This window comes from Phoxinus phoxinus (genome assembly GCF_949152265.1).
Source record: "Phoxinus phoxinus genome assembly, chromosome: 20".
NCBI lineage: Eukaryota > Metazoa > Chordata > Actinopteri > Cypriniformes > Leuciscidae > Phoxinus > Phoxinus phoxinus.
Window position 1 is genome coordinate 28887241 of NC_136895.1, and position 21092 is coordinate 28908332.

Below are 21092 nucleotides of genomic sequence, written 5' to 3' on the forward strand. Positions count from 1 at the left end.
TGTTCACTGTGTTAAACTTAACACATGGCGACTGCATCGGCAGAGGTGGAAAGAGTAATAAAATGTTGTACTCAAGTAAAAGTACTGTTACTTAAGTGAAATTTTACTGAAGTACAAGTAAAGTTACCAGTCTAAAAATCTACTCAAGTAAAAGTAAAAAGTAGCTAATTTAAAATGTACTCAGAGTAAAAGTTACTGAGTTACTTTTTTTTAACAGCTGGGTGGGGTGGGGGATTCTAGTGTAGTTAAAGGGAACATAAATCTCAAACTAGTTGTTTTTAATTGAAGTAACACCTTTACATATTAAAGTGCGATAACAAAAATAATAAAATAAAAATAAAAGAGATGATTTTAGTGCAGATCATCCAATAAAACATTTTAAACAATACTACAACCACTGAATATGGCATGAACTGTGGATACAGTAGAGCATCCTTTTCTTAAACACAAACGAACACAAACGACAGACTTACTGCAAAACATTAAATCTAAATTGGGTCAGGGACCTTCAAGTATTTAAAGACCAAACTGTGCCATTGTCAGGTAACAGACCTGGCGAATGACAAAACGTCAAATGAACAACATGGTACATTATTTTCTGTATATCTTTAGTTTATTTGTGTGTCCATCTTTACACTATGAACTTTTTGTTAAGTTTGAGTAGCAGTTGGTTTTCAAAGTTAGTAGAGTTAATCCTTGCCCGCTTTGCAGTGAATAACCGTCCAGCAGTGCTGAAGAGATGCTCACAGGCAGCTGAGGCAGGAAGACCAGTGTTGAGTTTGAGAGAAAGGTTTTTGATGTGTGGAAATGAGTTCAACAGATCAATTTTGTTTGAGATACAAGCAAGGTACCCATCTAGCTCCCCTGTACCTTGTGACCTTCTGGACTTCATTGAGGAGAAGAAATCTTCTTCATCTTATGAATGTTGCCCAACTTACTCCACCGCTGCCTCTGCCATCTGGTCAATGTGTTGTCTCACATAGACCAGACCTGTTGAACGACAACACACAACAATGCATATTTAATATTTCTGTCAATGCAGAAACTGCAAAGATTAATTTTACTTACAACACTGTATTATTGAGTAGTAACAAAATAGACAAAACTAGGATTGATAATTAACAACTGATTACACTATGATATAAAACAATGAAATCATACCTGCTTCTATGATTTCAGCCCTCTCAGTCCAGGTGTTCTTGAACTTTGGCAGAAGGATTGCTGCAGCAATCAGTTCAGGGTCTTGCATCATCCCACCAAAGCGCTTTTGGATACCATCCTGAACTGCTCTGATAAGGGGCAGACACATTTTGGAGGATGTCTCCAATCTGCTGAGTTTTGCTTGTAACTGGAAGATCACCGGCAGGAGCCACCCCATGTGTGTGTTGGTCTCGGACTGAAGAATGTTCAATGCCTTCACAACAGGTTTCATAACAGTGCAATACTCAGTCAGGAAAACAATTTCAGCTGGACTCTTGCAGGAATAGGTGTGGAATAAATATTAAAAGAAATATAAGAAGGGGAACTTTGGGAAATTATTTTCATTTGTGTTATTTTATACTTGATTATATTGATTAAATAATATTAAAAAACCACTCACATTTTCACTTTGAATTCTTCACAGACATTTCTGATAGCGTCTTCGCCTTTGTCTTGAATGATCCTTAAGATTCTCTCCACAGCCATGTATTTAGAGTTCCACCTAGTCGGATGAGCTGGAGCTTGCATTTATCTTCAACAGTTTCTGCTGCCATGTATGACCGACCTGTCTTGTTCCACATTGCTTGGCATTTCCCAAAGGCCGCTCGTGATAGCCGTTTGTATGTGTCATTGTTCTTTTCTGCCAAGGCAGCATCTGTTGTGGCGACTAAATTTAACAAGTGGCATGCACACCTTTGATGTGGAGGAAGCTGGTACTCAAGACCGCTGTCTTGTTCCAGGATGTCGAATGTGTCCATGTAATCAGCTTCGGGCTCTTCAGAAGAGTCTTGATCTGATTCCACTTCCACTTCCTGCTCAGCTACTGTTCGGACGCTCTTGCTTACTGCTCCGCGCTTTGCTCTATCGCTTTTATATTTTTTATATTTTATCTTCTTTTATCAACTAATTTTAACCTCAGCAAATCAGCACAGTGCTCAAACGCTTGGATTACTACAAAAAAGCTGAATTATTTTATTCGATCAGCCTCCCACTGAAAGCTTACATTCCGGGGAAGAGAAAACACAACTGCATAAGGATAAGAGAAAATGGCTCTTCTGGAATCTACTTGCTGCACTAACTGCCACAGACTTTTACAAAGGATTGCAGTTCTTGAAACAAAGTTATTTGCGGGACTACCAAACCAGACGGAACACACAACAGAGCTCCGTCATGGACGCCCTCAGCATACAGCAGGTGAGCCCCATGAATCTACTGCTCCTCAACAGGCTATACTGAGTGTAGAGAAACAAGCCGATCGACTTACAAATCGATGGCACACACAGGGAGCGAGACCCAAAGGCACTCGAGACATCAGATTGTCACGAGTATCACATATTGCCGCAGTAGCATCCTCTACCCCAGATACGGCTCTGACAAGGATTGCAAACACTGGTCTCCTACCACCGCCTATACATCTTGAGAACAGATTTGAAGTATTAATGAATGTAAATGAGGAATCTCCAAACGTGATGAATGTGATCGAACACAGACTGGATAAGCCAGTAGCTAACACTGATGCTAACTGGCGCTCAAGGTCGAGCAGACAGCGGCACTCGACTCTGATAGTAGGAGACTCCATTATCCGACACACTAGTAGCAGGGATACAACTACGTGCTGCCTTCCACAAGCAACAATTTCTGATGTAAACAGGGAACTTGAGAACATTCTGATGAAACATAAGACTGCAAATCGACTCATCATTCATGTGGGGAAAAATGATATTCATAAAGAGCAGTCAGAACTCCTTAAGAAGGATTTCAATGAACTTCTTGAAACACTTAAAAGACTGAAAGTACAAACATTCATCAGTGGCCCACTCCCAGCAAGAGGAACAAACAGGTTTTCACGGTTGCTTGGGCTTAATACATGGCTCCAAAAAACCTGCAATATAAAAGGAGTGAACTTCATTGACAACTTCAATCTTTTCTGGAGTCAGAGGCAACTGTTCCAACAGGACGGCCTCCACCCAAACAAACTTGGTTCAAGAGTGCTAAAGGACAATATCTACTTCTCCCTCAATCATCCTTCTGCAGTGTGTGCCAATCCACTCAACCTGAATGGCACACACACACCTGGACACAGTATGAATGACCACAGGACTTCACTCCAGCACCTGAATGGACATGCGGTTGACACCTCACACAAGGACAATGATAACACCACTCAGCCACAACAACTTCTGCTCACGGACACAATCTCAGCTGAGCCCTGCCCACAGACAGACTGTGACATACTAGAGCTGCTCCAAGATTCAACACCCAAGGACGACTTCCTGGAAAACAGCCAGGGAAACCAGGACAGCATATTACAGCCTCCGATAACACCAGAACAACAACAGCCCCTCTCACCAGACACGCTATCTCTATCTCCAGCATCTCCACTTCTGTGCTTCTCAGAGAGAATGGAAAAACTGGTCTATGCTGGAACCAAACTATCCCACTCTTTTGCAAGCCCCCAGATATCAACCAAAAAACGGCAGGCCCCAAAACCACCAAAGCCTGCGGGCCCCGCTCGCCCTCCCCCTCCTCCTGCAAGAGTTCTTCGGTCTCTGCCACAACGACAGGGGTCACACCCTCCTCCTTCTGCTCGAGGTGAACCAAAAACAACTGATACCAGCTCTCATTGATATGTGCCGGGTCCCCGCTATGATAACAGTAACTTTCTCAAATGTTTACAGAACAAGCGGGAACCCTGTGTGCCTGTATCTTTCTCTATTGTTCGATTACATGATAGAAAGTCTAAGGCCTTCAAAAGCCGTACAGCAAACCCATCTAATCTGGTGCCTATTACACGCCAAACTAAGACTGCTGTGCGGACAAAAAGTAAGACTGTAAAGTTAGCACTCTTAAACATCTGCTCACTTAAAAATAAATCACTTCTAGTCAATGACTTAATAACCACATACAACCTGGATTTTATGTTTCTAAATGAAACTTGGCTAGAAGACAACTGCAGTGCAACTGTCCTCAATGAAACATCCCCTCCTAACTTCACTTTTATGAGTGTCTGCAGAACGGGTAGGAGAGGTGGGGGAGTAGCTGCTCTTTCTAAAGATGTCTATCCATGTAAGCAAATATCATTTGGTAATTACCCGTCTTTTGAATATCTGGGTATTGTGTTAAAAGGTGCTCCACGCATTTTACTAATCATTGTTTACAGGCCTCCAAAATACTCTTCAGCCTTTGCTGAGGATTTTACAGAACTGTTATCAACCATTTCCTCAGAGTTTGACTGTTTTGCTATTGCCGGAGATTTCAACATCCACATAGACAATGCAGAAAACAATATGGCAAAAGAAATCAAAACTGTTTTAAAAACTTTTGATCTGACTCAGCATGTACATGGACCGACACACAATCGTGGACACACTCTAGATTTACTGATCAGTAAGGGTCTAAACATTTCATCGATTGTTATTAAGGATGTAGCACTGTCTGATCATTTCTGTATTTTCTTTGATATATTGATCTCTCCTGCCATTGAAGCTAGATCTGTGCCTGTCAAGAAGAGATGCTTAAATGAGAACACTAGTGTACTATTTATGAAGGCTATATCTTTAACACCAAGCATATCTGCTGACTCTGTTGATTTTCTCCTTGATTCTTTTAACTCAAAAGTTAAAAGTGTAATTGATGATATTGCTCCTGTGAAGGTCAGGAAGAGTGGTAGACAAAAGGCACCATGGAGAAACTCAACAGCAGTGCAAAATATGAAAAGACAATGCAGAAAAGCAGAGCGCATGTGGCGGAAGACAAAACTTGTAGTCCATTATAACATCTACAAAGACACCATCCATGCTTTCAATATGGAACTAGGCAAAGCTAGACAGACTTTCTTCTCAAATATTATTAACAGCAACTTAAACAACACACGCACTCTTTTTGCTACTGTAGAGAGATTAACAAACCCCCCGAGCCAGATTCCCAGTGAAATGCTCTCAGACAGCAAGTGCAGTGAGTTCGCTTCTTTCTTCTCTGAGAAAATCAATAATATCAGAAAGGTGATCAGCACATCCCTGAGTTGCACTGGGGTCAGACAGATCAGACCACAACCTGAGAAAGTAGTTACTATGTCTGATTTCAAAGAAATTGATGGCAAAATTTTGGAAGAAACCGTACAGCACCTTAAAACATCAACCTGCGCCCTTGACGCTCTTCCCACATCTTTCTTCAAAAGTGTGTTAAACAGCTTAGAAGCAGATCTCCTAGAAGTGGTAAATGCCTCACTTCTCTCTGGAAGTTTTCCAAACTCCCTGAAAACTGCAGTTGTCAAACCCCTCCTAAAAAAAAAAGAGTAATCTTGATAAGACTATATTAAGCAATTATAGACCGATCTCAAATCTTCCTTTCATTGGCAAGATCATTGAAAAAGTTGTTTTCAATCAGCTGAACAAATTCTTAAGCTCGAATGGATACTTTGACAATTTTCAATCTGGTTTCCGATCGCATCACAGCACAGAGACAGCGCTCATAAAGATAATTAACGATATTCGCTTAAATACTGATACAGGCAAATTATCAGTGTTGGTACTGCTCGACCTCAGTGCTGCATTTGACACTGTTGATCACAACATACTTCTTGACAGGCTGGAAAACTGGGTGGGTCTTTCTGGGATAGTCCTAAAATGGTTCAGGTCATACTTAGAAGCGAGAGGTTATTATGTGAGTATAGGAGACCATAAGTCTGAGTGGACATCCATGACATGCGGAGTCCCTCAAGGCTCAATTCTTGCGCCACTCCTATTCAACCTGTACATGCTTCCAATGAGCCAAATAATGAGAAAGAACCAAATCTCTTACCACAGCTATGCAGACGACACACAGATCTACTTAGCCCTATCGCCAAACGATTACAGCCCCATTGACTCCCTGTTCCAATGCATTGATGAAGTAAACAGCTGGATGTGCCAAAACTTTCTTCAGTTAAACAAAGACAAAACTGAAGTCATTGCGTTTGGAAACAAAGATGAAGTTCTCAAGGTGAACGCATACCTTCACTCTAGAGGTCAAACAACTAAAAATCAAGTCAGGAATCTTGGTGTGTCTCTAGAGTCAGACCTTAGCTTTAGTAGTCATGTCAAAGCAATAACTAAATCGGCATACTATCATCTGAAAAATATTGCAAGAATTAGATGCTTTGTTTCCAGTCAAGACTTAGAGAAAATTGTGCATGCTTTCATCACCAGCAGGGTGGATTATTGTAATGGACTCCTTACTGGCCTTCCCAAAAAGACCATAAGACAGTTGCAGCTCATACAGAACGCTGCCGCCAGGATCCTGAGCAGAACCAGAAAATATGAACATATCACACCAGTCCTCAGGTCTTTACACCGGCTCCCAGTCACATTTAGGATTGATTTTAAAGTATTATTACTGGTATATAAATCATTTAATGGCCTAGGACCTCAATACATTGCAGATATGCTCACTGAATATAAACCCAACAGATCACTGAGATCATTAGGATCACATCAACTAGAAATACCAAGGGTTCACTCAAAGCAAGGAGAGTCCGCTTTTAGCTATTATGCCAGCCGCAGCTGGAACCAGCTTCCAGAAGAGATCAGGTGTGCTCCTACAGTAGCCACATTCAAATCCAGACTCAAAACACTTCTGTTTAACATTGCATTTACTGAATGAGCACTGTGCCACTGTTCGTCCGACTGTTTGCACTGTATTTTATTTTATTTTTATTTTTTTACTCTAAACTGTTTTAATTATTCTTATTTCTTTTGATTATTTTAATTTCTTCTATGTAAAGCACTTTGAATTACCATTGTGTATGAAATGTGCTATATAAATAAACTTGCCTTGCCTTGCCTTGATTCGGGTTCTGCTTCCTCAGTTTGGCTTTGCTCACCAAAAACACTGAATGCCTTGATAAAGTTTGAGCCGCTGTCTGTTGTAGTTCTTACCACTTTTCCCCTTATTCTGTACTGACAATGAATGTCATCAAGAGTGCCTGCCAGGACATCAAAGGTGTGTGACCCTCTTAATCTCTGGCAAGCAAGTGCGGCGGATCTCCTCTCCAAGGTTTCCTCATCTATCCAATGAGCGGTCACCCCTATGAAATTTTGCTGGTGCGCAGTCCAGCAATCAGTAGTGGTGGCAACATAGCGGACTTTACTGAGGTGTGACAGCAAAGTCTTCTTCAACTGAGTGGCAGCTTCATCAATTCTGGTCCGGAGAGTGGGTCTGGATATGACTTTGCACTGAGGATTCAGTGCAAGTAAAAGTTCTTTAAAAGCAGGTTGTTCAACCAAAGAAAATGGATGAAGACCCTCACAAATGAAGTTGATCATGAGCTTGTCAACCTTTGCGTGTGGCACACGTTTGTTTGCACCCAGTGCAATTACGTCACTTATTTTTGCTTGCTTGGCTGGGATTTCTGGTGGTTCCAGGGTTCGCTTCACAAAGTCACTGAAGGCCTTCAGCTTTGATGGATGTTTTCTCTGTAACCAAAACATTTTCATCATTTAAATCAATGTCATGTTCATTAAACATGCTGAATTTAAAATATTTACATTCATAGATAAAAGGTTTTCTACACACATCACATTTTGTCTTTACATTTCATAGTGCACAATTCTTGCTCACTGAACAATAAGATAAGAATAAGACTATGAAAAATAATGGATTTATAAACATGTCTAAATTAAAAGGGATGGTAGTTTTGAAGTAGGCTTGTAACAGGTATTCAAGCCTAGCCAGTGTATTCACAGTATAATGACAGTATGTCGTCACAATTACAAGTGAACTTAAAACAATCTTCACATTAAAATAAATGTGAAATTTACCTGTGGCCTTCCTACCAGTTTAACAGGTAGGTTACACAGAAATATAAACTGTCTGCACTGCATAAATAATAAATTCAATATAGAATAACTCATTAAAGCTACACTTTTCTCTGTTACCATTGTTCTTTGATGAACTTTAATTACAGAAATCGTTAGTGTCTGTCTGCCGTCACTTTAAGATCTGCGTCTGGATCTGCGTCACGCGCATCTCATTTTCTCCACAACTCTTTAAGTTAATTTAAGACGGGTTTTTTTTTAAACTAATTTAAGACTGCTTAATTCTCTTATGAGAATACTCGACAAAATGGGCATTTTGGCCTAATTCTGTTTTATTGTACGTTCAAACGCGAAGAGAACTAGATTCTGGCGCGTGTCTTTCAGACAAGGTCTGCGTTTGAATCACCTCCTCCTAGTGCAATAGTCAGGGCACTGATCATGGATTTGCCACATTCATGTTCACGATATAGCCTACTGATTTACCAACTAGGAAACTAGGAGCTGATTGAGATGCAACCAGGACAGGGTTCTCTTTCGTCTTGTCGTGCTGAAATGGTTTTTAAAGCATTTGCATGAATAGGAGCGTGATCATAATATAATGCTAGACAAAGGATGATTAAAAAAACGGATGCTGGGTTAATTGCGTTAAATATTTAAATATTTTTCCACATCTCTTTCCACAAAAGGTGGCACAAGACGAATGTGGCGAGCGACATCAAATCAATCAGGGTCAGAAGGAGCGACACCTTCCCTCTGGGCCTCGATTTCTAACTTCCTCCACGCTAGTCGATTTTCAAGTTTATTTTCAAGTGAATAAAGACTTTCTCTTTAATATCCAACTCCCTCAACCGAATCTGCAGCTGCAATGCTTCCATCGACACGGGAGATTGTTTCTCAGGCAAAATGCCCTTACCAATCAAAGTAGTTTGTAAGACGGCCGTCTCTTTGGTGCGTTTCTCAGCAGATGTGAGCTCAATCTCATAAGTTGCAGCCAAATTTAGCAACTGCTCTTTCGAAAATTAACAATAACTCAGTAGAGGGTTTTTTAACGAATGCTTCCTCTGTTGCCATTCTAAATGCGAAAAAAAAAAAAAAAACGCTGAAAGCGAACCAAAAATCACGAGGGGAAAAAAAATAATAATAAACTCACGTAAGCAGTTTTACCTGCGACGAAACTACAGCGTAGCAAATATCTGAAGTGGTCAAACGAAAAGCACAATATAGGCTACAAACGACCACGATTTTTTTTTTTTTTAAATGTCCACCCACAAATTTACTCAACACGCTAGTATAATCAGAATAGGTTACCAGCGCTCACTAAATATGTCACAAGCTATACAACTAAACTAAAGGGTATTCTGATAAGCAAAAATGTTGTCCAGCTTCTCTAACTAACTACACACAAAACCAAAAAAAAAAAACCTAAATATCTACGCAATCTTCAGTGGCTTACTCAGCTCGAGGCTTCCCACCGAGCCCCCTCCTGAGATATCCACCAAAAATAAAATAAACTTTTGACTAAACAAATGAACAGACATTCATAATTGCCCACCAGAATACTCACAAAAATGTTGTAGCCTTCAAAAGTTCCGCAATTCACACTAAACACTAAAGTCCGACTTAATCAAAACTATTAATCCCGGACGAGCCTCCACTATGTTACGGGCGGACGGACACCACCCTTAACATAAAGGAGAGACGCACACAGACCAGCTCGTATCTAAATAAATAGGGGTATGTTTATTAAATAGATCGGTGATCAAATGTTCGGTAGGTTCACAAATAAAGAAATCCAAACGCGGAACGCCTTCGATTCCCGGGGTGGACTGCAAACGCTCTAAAGACAGATAGCACGGCTGTGCATCGACTCTGTTCGCGCCCTCAGGTCTTCTTCTTCTTTGTGCTTATTTGGCGGTTCGCATTCTTAAAAAGAGCATTACCGCCATCTACTGTGGGTAATAGATCAGAGACAAGATACACTACTAGATCACCACTACCAGAACAATCAGGACTCATGCTTTCAATGTTGCTGCGTGTTCAGCTCCTCCATCTACGGCAAAAGTCCATCTCATTCCAAAGAGGGATGCTGTTACAAAAAAAAAAAAATATATATATATATATATATATATATAGTGGTATAATATTTTTAACTGTATAAAACATATTGTATACCTTTATAACCCTTCTATATTCTTTGGATCAAATTGGTTCTTCTTAAAAACTTTATAATTAACCTACCCCCTTCTACTGAATTTAAAATTATCCTTAATGTTAATTGCTGATTACCTTCCACCTGCAGTTCTTCTCTTAGCTTACTTCTTTCTTCTGAATATTTATTACACTTAATTAGTACATGCTCCACTGTTTCTCTTATTCCACACCATTCACACAAACCTGTATGATGTTTCCCTATTATTTCCATTGTGGAATTAAGTCCTGTATGTCCCAATCTTAATCTAGAAATAATACAGTCTTCCTTCCTTCTTTCACTTGACTTCCTTCCTCTACCTACCACTGGTTGTATTGAATGTAAATGTCTACCCTTTTCCTCATTATCCCAGTACATTTGCCAATTATTATTTATCTCCCTTTTAATTATTGATTTGATTTCTAATTTGCTATATTTAATTTCCATATCTATAGTTTCCTTTGCCATAGCCTGTTTTGCTAACTTGTCTGCTGCTTCATTTCCTGCTACTCCAGTATGTGCCGGAACCCATAAAAACTGAACTATCTTATTTTCCTGTTGCATTATGAATAATATCTGTAGGATTTCCAAAACAATATCTTGTCTAGTATCTGATTTCTGAGCTTCCAGGCACATCAAGGCCGAACTTGAATCTGAGCATATTAGAGTTTTACTTAACCCCATTTCATTTATTTTACCAATTGCTACCATAATTGCTATTAACTCTCCTGTAAACACAGATACATGATCCGATATTCTTTCCCCTCTCGCCACTTTCAATCTGGGTATTATGTACGCTACCCCCACCTGTTCCTTTTGTGGATCCTTAGACGCATCTGTAAAAACATGTACATATTGTTCATACTTACTCCCAATATACTCTTTTGTCATCTCTGCCTCCAACATCCTCCGATTTTTATCTTGCCTTGATTCCAATAAGAATAGATCTACATTAGGTTGAGGTAATATCCATAATGGTATTGTTGGTAATATTACTACTGGAATAATACTGTACTCATTTAATTTCATATCCTGAACTAACTCCTTAATAATCCAACCAAAACTGTTAACTTTCCCTTTCCCATGTTCCCAACATGTTTCCAGTATACCCTTTGTTGGATGACTATCCTTCTGCCCTTTTAGATTAACCCAGTATGCCAGTGTCAATTGCTTCCTTCTTAAGTGAATTGGCATCTCCCCCACCTCCACCTGTAAAGCTGAAACAGGAGAGGAAGGATAAGCTCCACAACATATTCTCAACGCTTGTGATTGAATTCGCTCTAACTTTCTTAACTGTGACTTAGCTGCTGTTCCGTATGCAATACAACCATAATCTAATATTGCTCTTATCATTGTTGAATAAATTGTTTTTAATGCCACTCTGTCAGCTCCCCATTCTCGTCCTGAAATACACCTCATCACGTTTAAGATCTTCTTACACTTTCCCTCCATCTTGTTTATATGTACACTCCATGTAGCTTTAGCATCAAACCACATACCTAAAAATCTTATGTCTTTAACTTGTTCTATTTCTTTATTATATAACTTCATCTTTAAATCAATACTTGACCTTTTATTTGTAAAAAATATATATTTAGTTTTCTCCACTGAGAATTTAAAACCCCATTTATAAGACCATTTCTCAACACTTTTTAACACTGATTGCATTTTATTAACAATATACTCTACATTCCTACCTCTAAACCACAGCGCTCCATCATCCGCGAACAATGATTTATTTATATTCTTATCTATTCTTGCAAATACATCATTTATCATAATAATAAACAACAAAGGACTTATAACACTACCCTGCGGAGTTCCATTCTCAATTATTCCTTTCCTTGATATATATTCCCAATCTTTACTTTAATATTTCTTTCCATTAAAAACTCTTTAATCCAATTATATAATGTTCCATCTATTCCAATTTGATCTAATTTGATCAATAAACCTTCCTTCCATAGCATATCATATGCTTTTTCTACGTCAAAAAAAAACTGCTATTAGAGTTTCTTTATTTATCAAAGCTTTCCTTATATCTGATTCCAAATTAATAATTGAGTCCATTGTACTTTTTCCCTGTCTAAAACCATTTTGATATGGGGAAAAAAAATTATTCTTCTCCATATGATACATTAAACGATCTGTAATCATTTTTTCCATTACTTTACCTAAATGTGCTGTTAACGCTATCGGTCTGTAGTTTAGTGGAACACTTGGATCTTTACCTGGTTTTCTAATAGGAATTATTACAGCTTCTTTCCAATTCTTAGGTAACGTCCCTTCTTCCCATACCCTGTTGTAAAACTCTAGAATGACTTTAAGAGATTCTTCACTTAACTTTTTTAACATTATATAGCTAATTCCATCCTGTCCTGGAGTTGACGCTTTTGTATTTTTTAATGCCCTCTTTAATTCTGAATATGAAAAAGGCACATCTAGAATACTATTTGTTACTCTTTTTCCCTAAAATAAATGGATGTTCTTTTAGTAACTTCTCCCTCATTTCCTTACATTCCTTCATCAAATTATTCGAACTATTTATTTTTGAGAATTCTTTTCTAAACATTTCTGCTTTCTCCTCATCACTTATTGCTATCTCTTCCCCACTACTTAACACAGGATACTCATATTCTCTTCTAATGCCACTCATCTTTTTAATCATACTCCATACTTCCCCAATTGGAGTATTTTTCCCAATTTCTTCACAATATGATCTCCAATATTCTTTCTTCACTTCCCTTATTGTTCTTCTAGTTTCTGCTTGTGCCTTTTTATATATTATCATGTTTTCCCAATTGTGAGTTTTCCTTAAAATTTTAAATGCTTTCCTTTTCCTCTTAACTGCTATTGCACACTCCTCATTCCACCATGGAACTATTTTCCCCTCCCTCTTTCCTTTGTTTTTCGGAATGCATTCTCTAGCAGCACTCTGTATCACTGATATTATTTCTGTATATACTCTTTCAATTATTATTCTTTCATTCATCTTGATCATTTCCAATCCTTCCTCACATATTCTTTCAAATTTTTCCCAATCTGCTTTCTCATATTTCCACTTTCCTGTATTTACTTTCTTTATCTTCCTTATCTCATTATTTACAATTGTACTTAATATTGGAAAATGATCACTACCCACTGTACAATTTAATACCTCCCAATTTATTATTCCCCCTAATTCATTAGAAACAATAGTTAGATCAATTGCTGATTTCCTCCCTAAACTTACATCCATACGAGTTTTTGTTCCATCATTTATACAAACTAAATTCTCCTTTTCCATCACCTCTTCAATGACCATACCATTTGTATCTGTCAATAAACCTCCCCATAAAGTATTATGGGCATTAAAATACCCACACCATATTACTCTATTTTCTCTTAATCCTTTTATAGCTCCCATACTTTCTTGTGTTATTTTTTTACACGGATTATAAAAGTTTATTACAACATAATTCTTATTTCCAACCCATATTTCTACTACTATATATTCCATCGTTTCCCCTTTCTCCAAAACTCTATACGGTATTCCCTCTTTTACAAAACTGACACATCCTCCTTTTCCTTCTTCCCGATCTCTTCTCACACTTATGTATCCTTTTAAAACAAATTCTAATCTAGGATTCAACCATGACTCTTGAATACATATCACATCTGGTTTATCTTTCATTTGATTTATATACCCTTTAAATTCTTGTCCATTAGCACACAGGCTCCTAGCATTCCATTGTAATAGAACTAACATACTAGCCTACCCCTAATTCCTGACTTGACTGAGATTCTGTAAGGTTTTTCATTATGTCTTCACATTTCAATCCCTTTATATCTAGAAATCTCTCTGCCGCCTTTACTATTATTTGTAACTTTTCTGTTCTCCTTTCTGTTTGCGCTGTACAATTAATTACTTCCACCATAAAGAGCACAAAATTTCTCTTAGTTACTATCATTGCATCTTCTGGTATTCTACCTTCATCCATTCTTCCTGTACCTTCATTTATTTTCCCATACTCCACTCTTTCAGCACCGCTTTGTCTATATCTGTCATTTACCGCTTTCACAGCTTCAGCATATGTCCCGTTATTCTTTGACTTTTCCTGTTGTACTTCCACAGCCTTTTTCCTCACCTCACAACCTCCATATGCCGCATTATGATTACCTCCACAGTTGCAACACTTCAATCCAACTCCCTCTCCACACTTCCCAAATTCATGCTCTCCTCCACAACGCGCACACCTCATTTTAGCCTTACACACTAATGCAGTATGACCATAACGTTGACAAATTATAACACCTCAAAGGAGGGGCCATATACTGCCTTATCGGGTAACTGATATAACCCAATTTAATCCGATCTGGTACTACTTTTTCCTCCAATTTTAGACGTACTGACAAGCTATCCATTCTTCTACCTTCTCTGCTCATTTGAAGTCGGCCTGCTTCTATGACCTTTGCCCCCTCTAGATTATCTTTTAATTCCTCCATCGTAACTCCTAACGGAATTCCATTTATTACTCCGTACATCCATGACTCTTGTCCTACAATCTTGTAACTCATTACTATCTTTTTCCCAATTGTCTTTCATTTTATGGTTTTATTTTTTTGTTCTTCATTTCTACATGCAATCATTAAAGATCCATCTTGTAGCACTTTTGCAAAGGCTATCTCTCCTACCAGCTTTTCCTTTTTTTGTTACCCTTCTTTCCTGTTCTGGCCATATCCCATCCTACCTCCATATCTGCCTCCTCTTCACCTGTTTCTCCCATTCTTAGAGTCTCTGATCCATTCCCGGTTCGATTTCCTTGATTCCTCGTATTATACGTATTCTTTGACTTATTTGAATTGGCCGCCATACGCCGCCACTCAAAGTGTCAACAACCGCTCTCCAAGAAACAAGGCAACCAAGCACGTGACTAACCCTCCCCATCCTAAACACAGTTCAATGAAAACTGCCAACTTAAATAGGGCAAAATACAGGTGGAACACATTAACTTGATTAGCAGTCATAACTAAAGAGTTCACAGCAGGTAGTGCCGCCTAGTGGTTTGGAGAGTCATTGCAGGAAGAGTCTTACACAGATCAAGCTTGAATTCAGCAATAAACTGTTATTAGTGTGATTTATTAAATATAACAAAATAAATATGAAGCTCCTATACTCAACCGCATTAGTTTGAGTGTGACATTAAATATTACAGTAAAATGATCTTATTTTAGTTATTGTTCCATATATAAATCTATTTCTCTTTTCATTCATCATCATTTGTAATGCTGCAGAATATTATTAATGTCACGTTTAAATGAATAAAAGTATTTTAGTGAAGCTTCATCAAACCAACATCGAGTGATTTGAAAAATTCTGTTTTCAGTGTTTGGAGTTACAGTTCAAATATCAGTGAACGAGGGAGATTCAGTCTCTCTAAACTCTAATCTCACTGAAGTGAAGGATGATGATGTGATTCTGTGGAGATTTGGAAATAATAACACTTTAATAGCAGAAATCAATAAACGGTTCGACAGATTCACTGTATATGAAGATGTTCTTGATGGGAGATTCAGAGACAGACTGAAGCTGGACAATCAAACTGGATCTCTGACCATCACACACACCACAACTGAACATGCTGGATATTATAAACTACAGATCAACAATGAGATCAAGAGATTCTTTCTCTCTGTCAATGGTGAGTTCAACACCGGTTACACCTTTTTTATAATGACAACATTTAAATGAATTCATACACCATTTGTTTTTAGTTTGTGTTGGTTTAAGGTATTGTTTATTTCAAATTTTATTTCAGTCTTTAATTTAATAAAAAATTATAATCTGTTTTTCTGTGACAAACCGTTTCTGTTTGTTCTGTGTGTGTGTGTTTGATGATTCAGTTGAAATATCAGTGATGGAGGGAGATTCAGTCACTATAAACTCTGGTCTCACTGAAACGAAGGATGATGATGTGATTCAGTGGAGGTTTGGAGATGAAAACACTTTAATAGCAGAAATCAATGTAACGGCCGACAGATTCACTGTATATGAAGATGTTCTTGATGGGAGATTCAGAGACAGACTGAAGCTGGACAATCAAACTGGATCTCTGACCTTCACACACACCACAACTGAACATGCTGGATATTATGAACAACTGATCAACGGTGTGAGAAGAAACAGGTTCAGTCTCATTGTCTATAGTGAGTTTATTATTGGTTCCCTTTATTTGTTAATCACTTTGCAGTAGAAATATCCTAAATTTTAAAAAAGAGTTTTTCAATTTCAAAATGGTAAAATCTATTTGGCATTTGCTTTTCAAACTTCTGAACGCTTTTCTTTTGTTTAATTATTCTGATACTGGCATCTCTGTGTAATTTATTTTATAATTCTGAAAATCACAATCACTCCCTCAACAGAAAGTATGATTTACTGTGATGTTTCTAATCTTTCTCAGCTCGTCTGCCTGTTCCTGTCATCATCAGTAACTCTTCACACTGTTCTTCATCATCATCAAATTGTTCATTGGTGTGTTCATCAGTGTTGAATGTGTGTGAAGCGACTCTCTCCTGGTACGCAGGACTCAGTGTATTGTCCAGCATCAGTGTGTGTGATCTCAGCATCAGTCTCTCTCTACCTCTGGAGGTGGAATATCAGGATAAAAACACCTACAGCTGTGTGCTGAACAATCCCATCAGCAACCAGACCACACATCTGGACATCCACACACTCTGCCACACATGTGCAGGTACGACAATATTAATATTAGTGTTTATTTATTGAGTTGATCATGAAGACTTTCAATGGTGATCTGTGATAAAACAAATGGTCAGCATTCTATTATTATTCAGCAAGGAGCAAACCATCCAGATAATAACAAAAGTCCAAGCCACAAGCAAACAGGGAAATCCAGGGAGACAGGCAGAAGATAAAGACCATGAAACAGAAACCAGAAAAAGCGCTCAGAAACGCAGTGTGTAACATCAACAAGACTTCACAAAGAGTAAACCAGGTATATATAGACAGAGTTAACAAGGGTAAATGAGAAAAAGCTGAAACTAATCAGGGATAATGAGTCTGGGCAAAGGATTCTGGGAAATGTAGTTCATGGTGGAATGACACTGGTCTGGGGAGGAGCGCCCTCTGGTGGATATCCTGGGCGCTCCAGCTGGTGACAGTCGGCATACATCAGATTATTTATCATATTTCTATACATACATATATAACATCAGCCTTTCAGCCTGAAATGAAACATATACAATTAGATTTGTACTGTAACCCACAATAGAATGGAAAAAAAACAGAAAATGTAAAATTAATTTAAATGTAAAACATCGAAATACTACTAACTGTGAAGTTCTCTTATCACTACTGACACTAATAATGTTTCTCTCAGTGTCTACAACAGGGCTGATCTCCGCTGCCGCCGCTGGATCTCTGTTCATTGTTGCTGCAGTCGTTGGGATCTTCTGCATCTGCAAGAAATGTAGAAAAATTGATCAAGAAGGCAAGTGTTAAATTATAAACGCTATTGAATTTGTAAAAGTAATTAGTGTTATAACAAATAATAAAATACTTTAATAGTGTAGTTCCCTTTACTATTCGTTTTAATTTTGACCCAGAGAGGATTTTCTTTTTCCTGAAAATGCTATTTAATGTTATCACATTGGACAAACTACAAAGGGAAGCCACAGTAATGTCAGCTTTTTTTAGGCTGGAGCAATAGATAGACTGTAGCCAGGATAGTCTGGGACAATCGGGAAACGATTGTTCCTGCATCGTAGTCGTTGACCGTGCCACACTACCCCCAGAACGTAGTTCTCTGCTGGGGAGATATGAGCTTTTTTGGAATAGAGCCTCAACCCCAAGCACCTTATATGGAGAAGAATGACATCTCGATGCCGAACTGCCCTGGACTGGGTTATCTTTAAAATGGAGAACCCCGCCCCACAGTCGAGCGTAGTGAGAGAGGAAGAACTTTGAACAGATTTTGGCACTTAACTGCCTCCATACTGCAAAATCTCTTCATGCACTTGCGAGAAGAAAGGCACGCGTCGCGCCCGAGCCCGAAACCAATCATCCAATCAGAATGAGTCTTAGTGCACAGCAACCCGGGCAAGCATGGCTGTCAACTCTAAAATCCGATTCTGCATGAGCAAACACAGTCGAAGCGGGAAGCTCCGCGTCATCCTCCTCTCCAGAGGGCAGTAGCCTTCTCATCGATGCAGTTATCGACATCTGACCCTCATCTGGAGCAGCGAATGACGCTCTGGGTTCTCGTGACAACCCACACTATCAGCTGACAGCTCACCAGCACAAGACACTCTGAGGAGTTGAGAGATCTTCGGGGTTTCCCGGCAGAAAGCTCTCACTATAGCCCTCGGTCTCCCAAAGTGTTGAGCAGAAACTTTGGCTGAGCTTTTACACACAAGTGGCGGCTGGGCAACAACATAGGGGACTCAAGCCTTTACGAGAAAGGAGAGTCGCGACCCGCGTGCCGACGTGGTCATGTACCCATGCGAGAACATGAACCACCCACGGACACCGTCTCAGCATGCTTACGTCCAGGCATGTGAGACAGCGATCGTGGCCGTCAGATAGGGGCAGAAAACGGCATCCAGAAATGCAATGCCAGAGAGGCGTCTTTAAAGGGTAACTAAACCCCTGGTCAGAGCCTGACTCCACCCACTGGCAATATTTGAAAAATGCTGGAAAAGTGGGCAGAGCCCAGTGGAGGGGGGCGTGGTCTCTCTGTTGGCAAGGGCGTGGTTAGCTGGTACCCTCTTACATCACAGGGCCCCACAACTTCCAATAGGAAAAATCGACTGCAATAGCCACCGTTCAACCTGAAGAGGGCAGCACTCAGACGTTTTTACACCAAATCTTGTAGAATATACCTGTATGTCCAGTTAGGTGTGATTCGGCATGCAAATCTCGCTGGCTAATGTCCATTGGCCTGTTCTGTTACCACTTGGAGGTTAAATTGGGCTCCCCCCTAATTCTTGGTCCGGTTCCCACAACGCGATGTCATCTGGTCCTCCACTAGCTGGGCGATCTTCTCCGTGGTGCCTGGCGGTGGCGCTGGATAGCCCTCGGTGGACTGGATAGCCCTCCGGTCACGGTTATTACAGAATAATAAGAGATTGACAAGCAATTTTTAATTTTTTTTAAGTCATTTAATTTTTTACTTTTTCTGCACAGTCATCTTAATTTTTTTTTTATAGCGCTTTAAACAATACAGATTGTTTAAAAGCAGCAAGGGTTATAATAAAAGGGGTTAATGGAAAGATCACTGAATAGTATGATAGATGTTGGGTTTGGCAGTTATTTGAATTATCTGCAAAGAATGTCTTTCTGAATGTGTGTTCAAACTTGACCCTGCTAGTGACCCGTGAGTGAAAGTCAAAGTGAATCGATTTGTTAATGTAATGCAGCAATGTGAGCTTTAACACAGTAACTTTGACAGCCATATATATATATATATATATATATATATATATATATGATATATGATAACGTATAGTTAATAACATTCAGTTTTGTTGTTTTAATCCACCTATTTATTACATCTTATCGTTGAAACAGTTGAGACTCATGAAGAAGAAATCATTTACATCGTGCCAACCTTCTACAAAAGAAAAGCACAGAAACTGGTAAGATCATTTATTACTAATTCATGTCTGTGTATTATTTCAGCAGTGAGTGTGTGTGATAGATCATCATACAGACAAAACACAAACCATCACCATATTAGATATAAAGATTAGCATTCAGTGAGAGAAACATATGCCATAATACTCACGACACCTATTCTATGTATCTAAAGAGTAACAGATCAACAGTTAAAGGGGTCATGAACTGCCTTTTTTATTATTTTGTACTGTTCTCTGAGGTCCACTTATAATGATATGTTTACATCTTAATTTAGAAGTAATAGGCTATTTTCTGTCCTGTCTTGACCCACTCATGGAAACACACGGTTTGAATAGGCGTCCGGATTGTAGACTCGGAAGTGTGGAATTGTTTTTAAAACTTCCGATGTTGAGAAACGGCAGCCGGTAAAATTCAGCCAGACAAGTTAAAAACGCATACACACTCAGTACAGGTCAAACGATCGGTAATAACGGTAATAGTGACCACGTAATAAAAACAGTAACTCACAGTGTGCTGCCATATTACTGTCGGATCCAAAATACTCGGTGCAGCATCGTCTTTTAATATCAATCTTTCTGAAAATCCTGCGTTGAATTGTGCCTTGTTTGGAAATGAAATGAATCCTGGTGAAATTAAGTACATAAAAAAAAGAACCAAGTTCTTACTGATGCGGACTGGAACTTCATTAAAAATAAAGTGAATCCACTCCTTCCTAATGTTGGGATCAGAAGGTAATGCAAAGGCTGTGTTGTTTCACAGCGTCTTTCTGTCTTCGAGGCCATCTTTACCGTTTGGTTTCTGCTTGACCAATGTGTCTCTCGTTATTTACATGGCATGCGGGAACCAGTGGGCGGGGCTTATTGCTAAATAAGCAAGAAACAGGCGTTGATCTTCTTCTCCAGAGGCGGTGTTTAGCTGCCCTACTACATAATAAAGTAGCATAGTCCACAATCAGTCGTTCAGATGGATTTGCTTCAATATAAGCTGTTTTTAGACCAACAAGAACGTTTGAGTTCTGAAACTTACAGGATGTTTTTATAGTATAATGACTTCTTATGTGACCCTGGATCACAAACCCAGTCACATGTCGCACGGGTATATCTGTGGCAATAGCCAACTATACATTGTAGGGGTCAAAATTATATCGTTTTTCCTTTTATGCCAAAAATTATTAGGATTTTATGTAAAGATCATGTTCCATGAAGATATTTAGTAAATTTCCTACCGTAAATATATAAAACATGTATTTTTGTGAGTGAATGCAGCACAATCG

General features: G+C 38.9%; 1 protein-coding gene across 1 annotated transcript in view; it reads left to right on the forward strand.

Moving 5' to 3' along the window:
• Positions 1–16079: 16079 nt before the first annotated feature.
• LOC306988238 (uncharacterized protein) overlaps positions 16080–21092 on the forward strand; it is a gene marked incomplete at its 5' end in the record, with an annotated part of 97240 nt that continues 92227 nt past the window's right edge. The window contains 2 exons of the mRNA XM_079593045.1: positions 16080–16368; positions 16623–16913. Of these exons, the coding sequence (XP_079449171.1) occupies positions 16080–16368; positions 16623–16913 (580 nt within the window). The remainder of the gene's footprint in view (positions 16369–16622; positions 16914–21092) is intronic.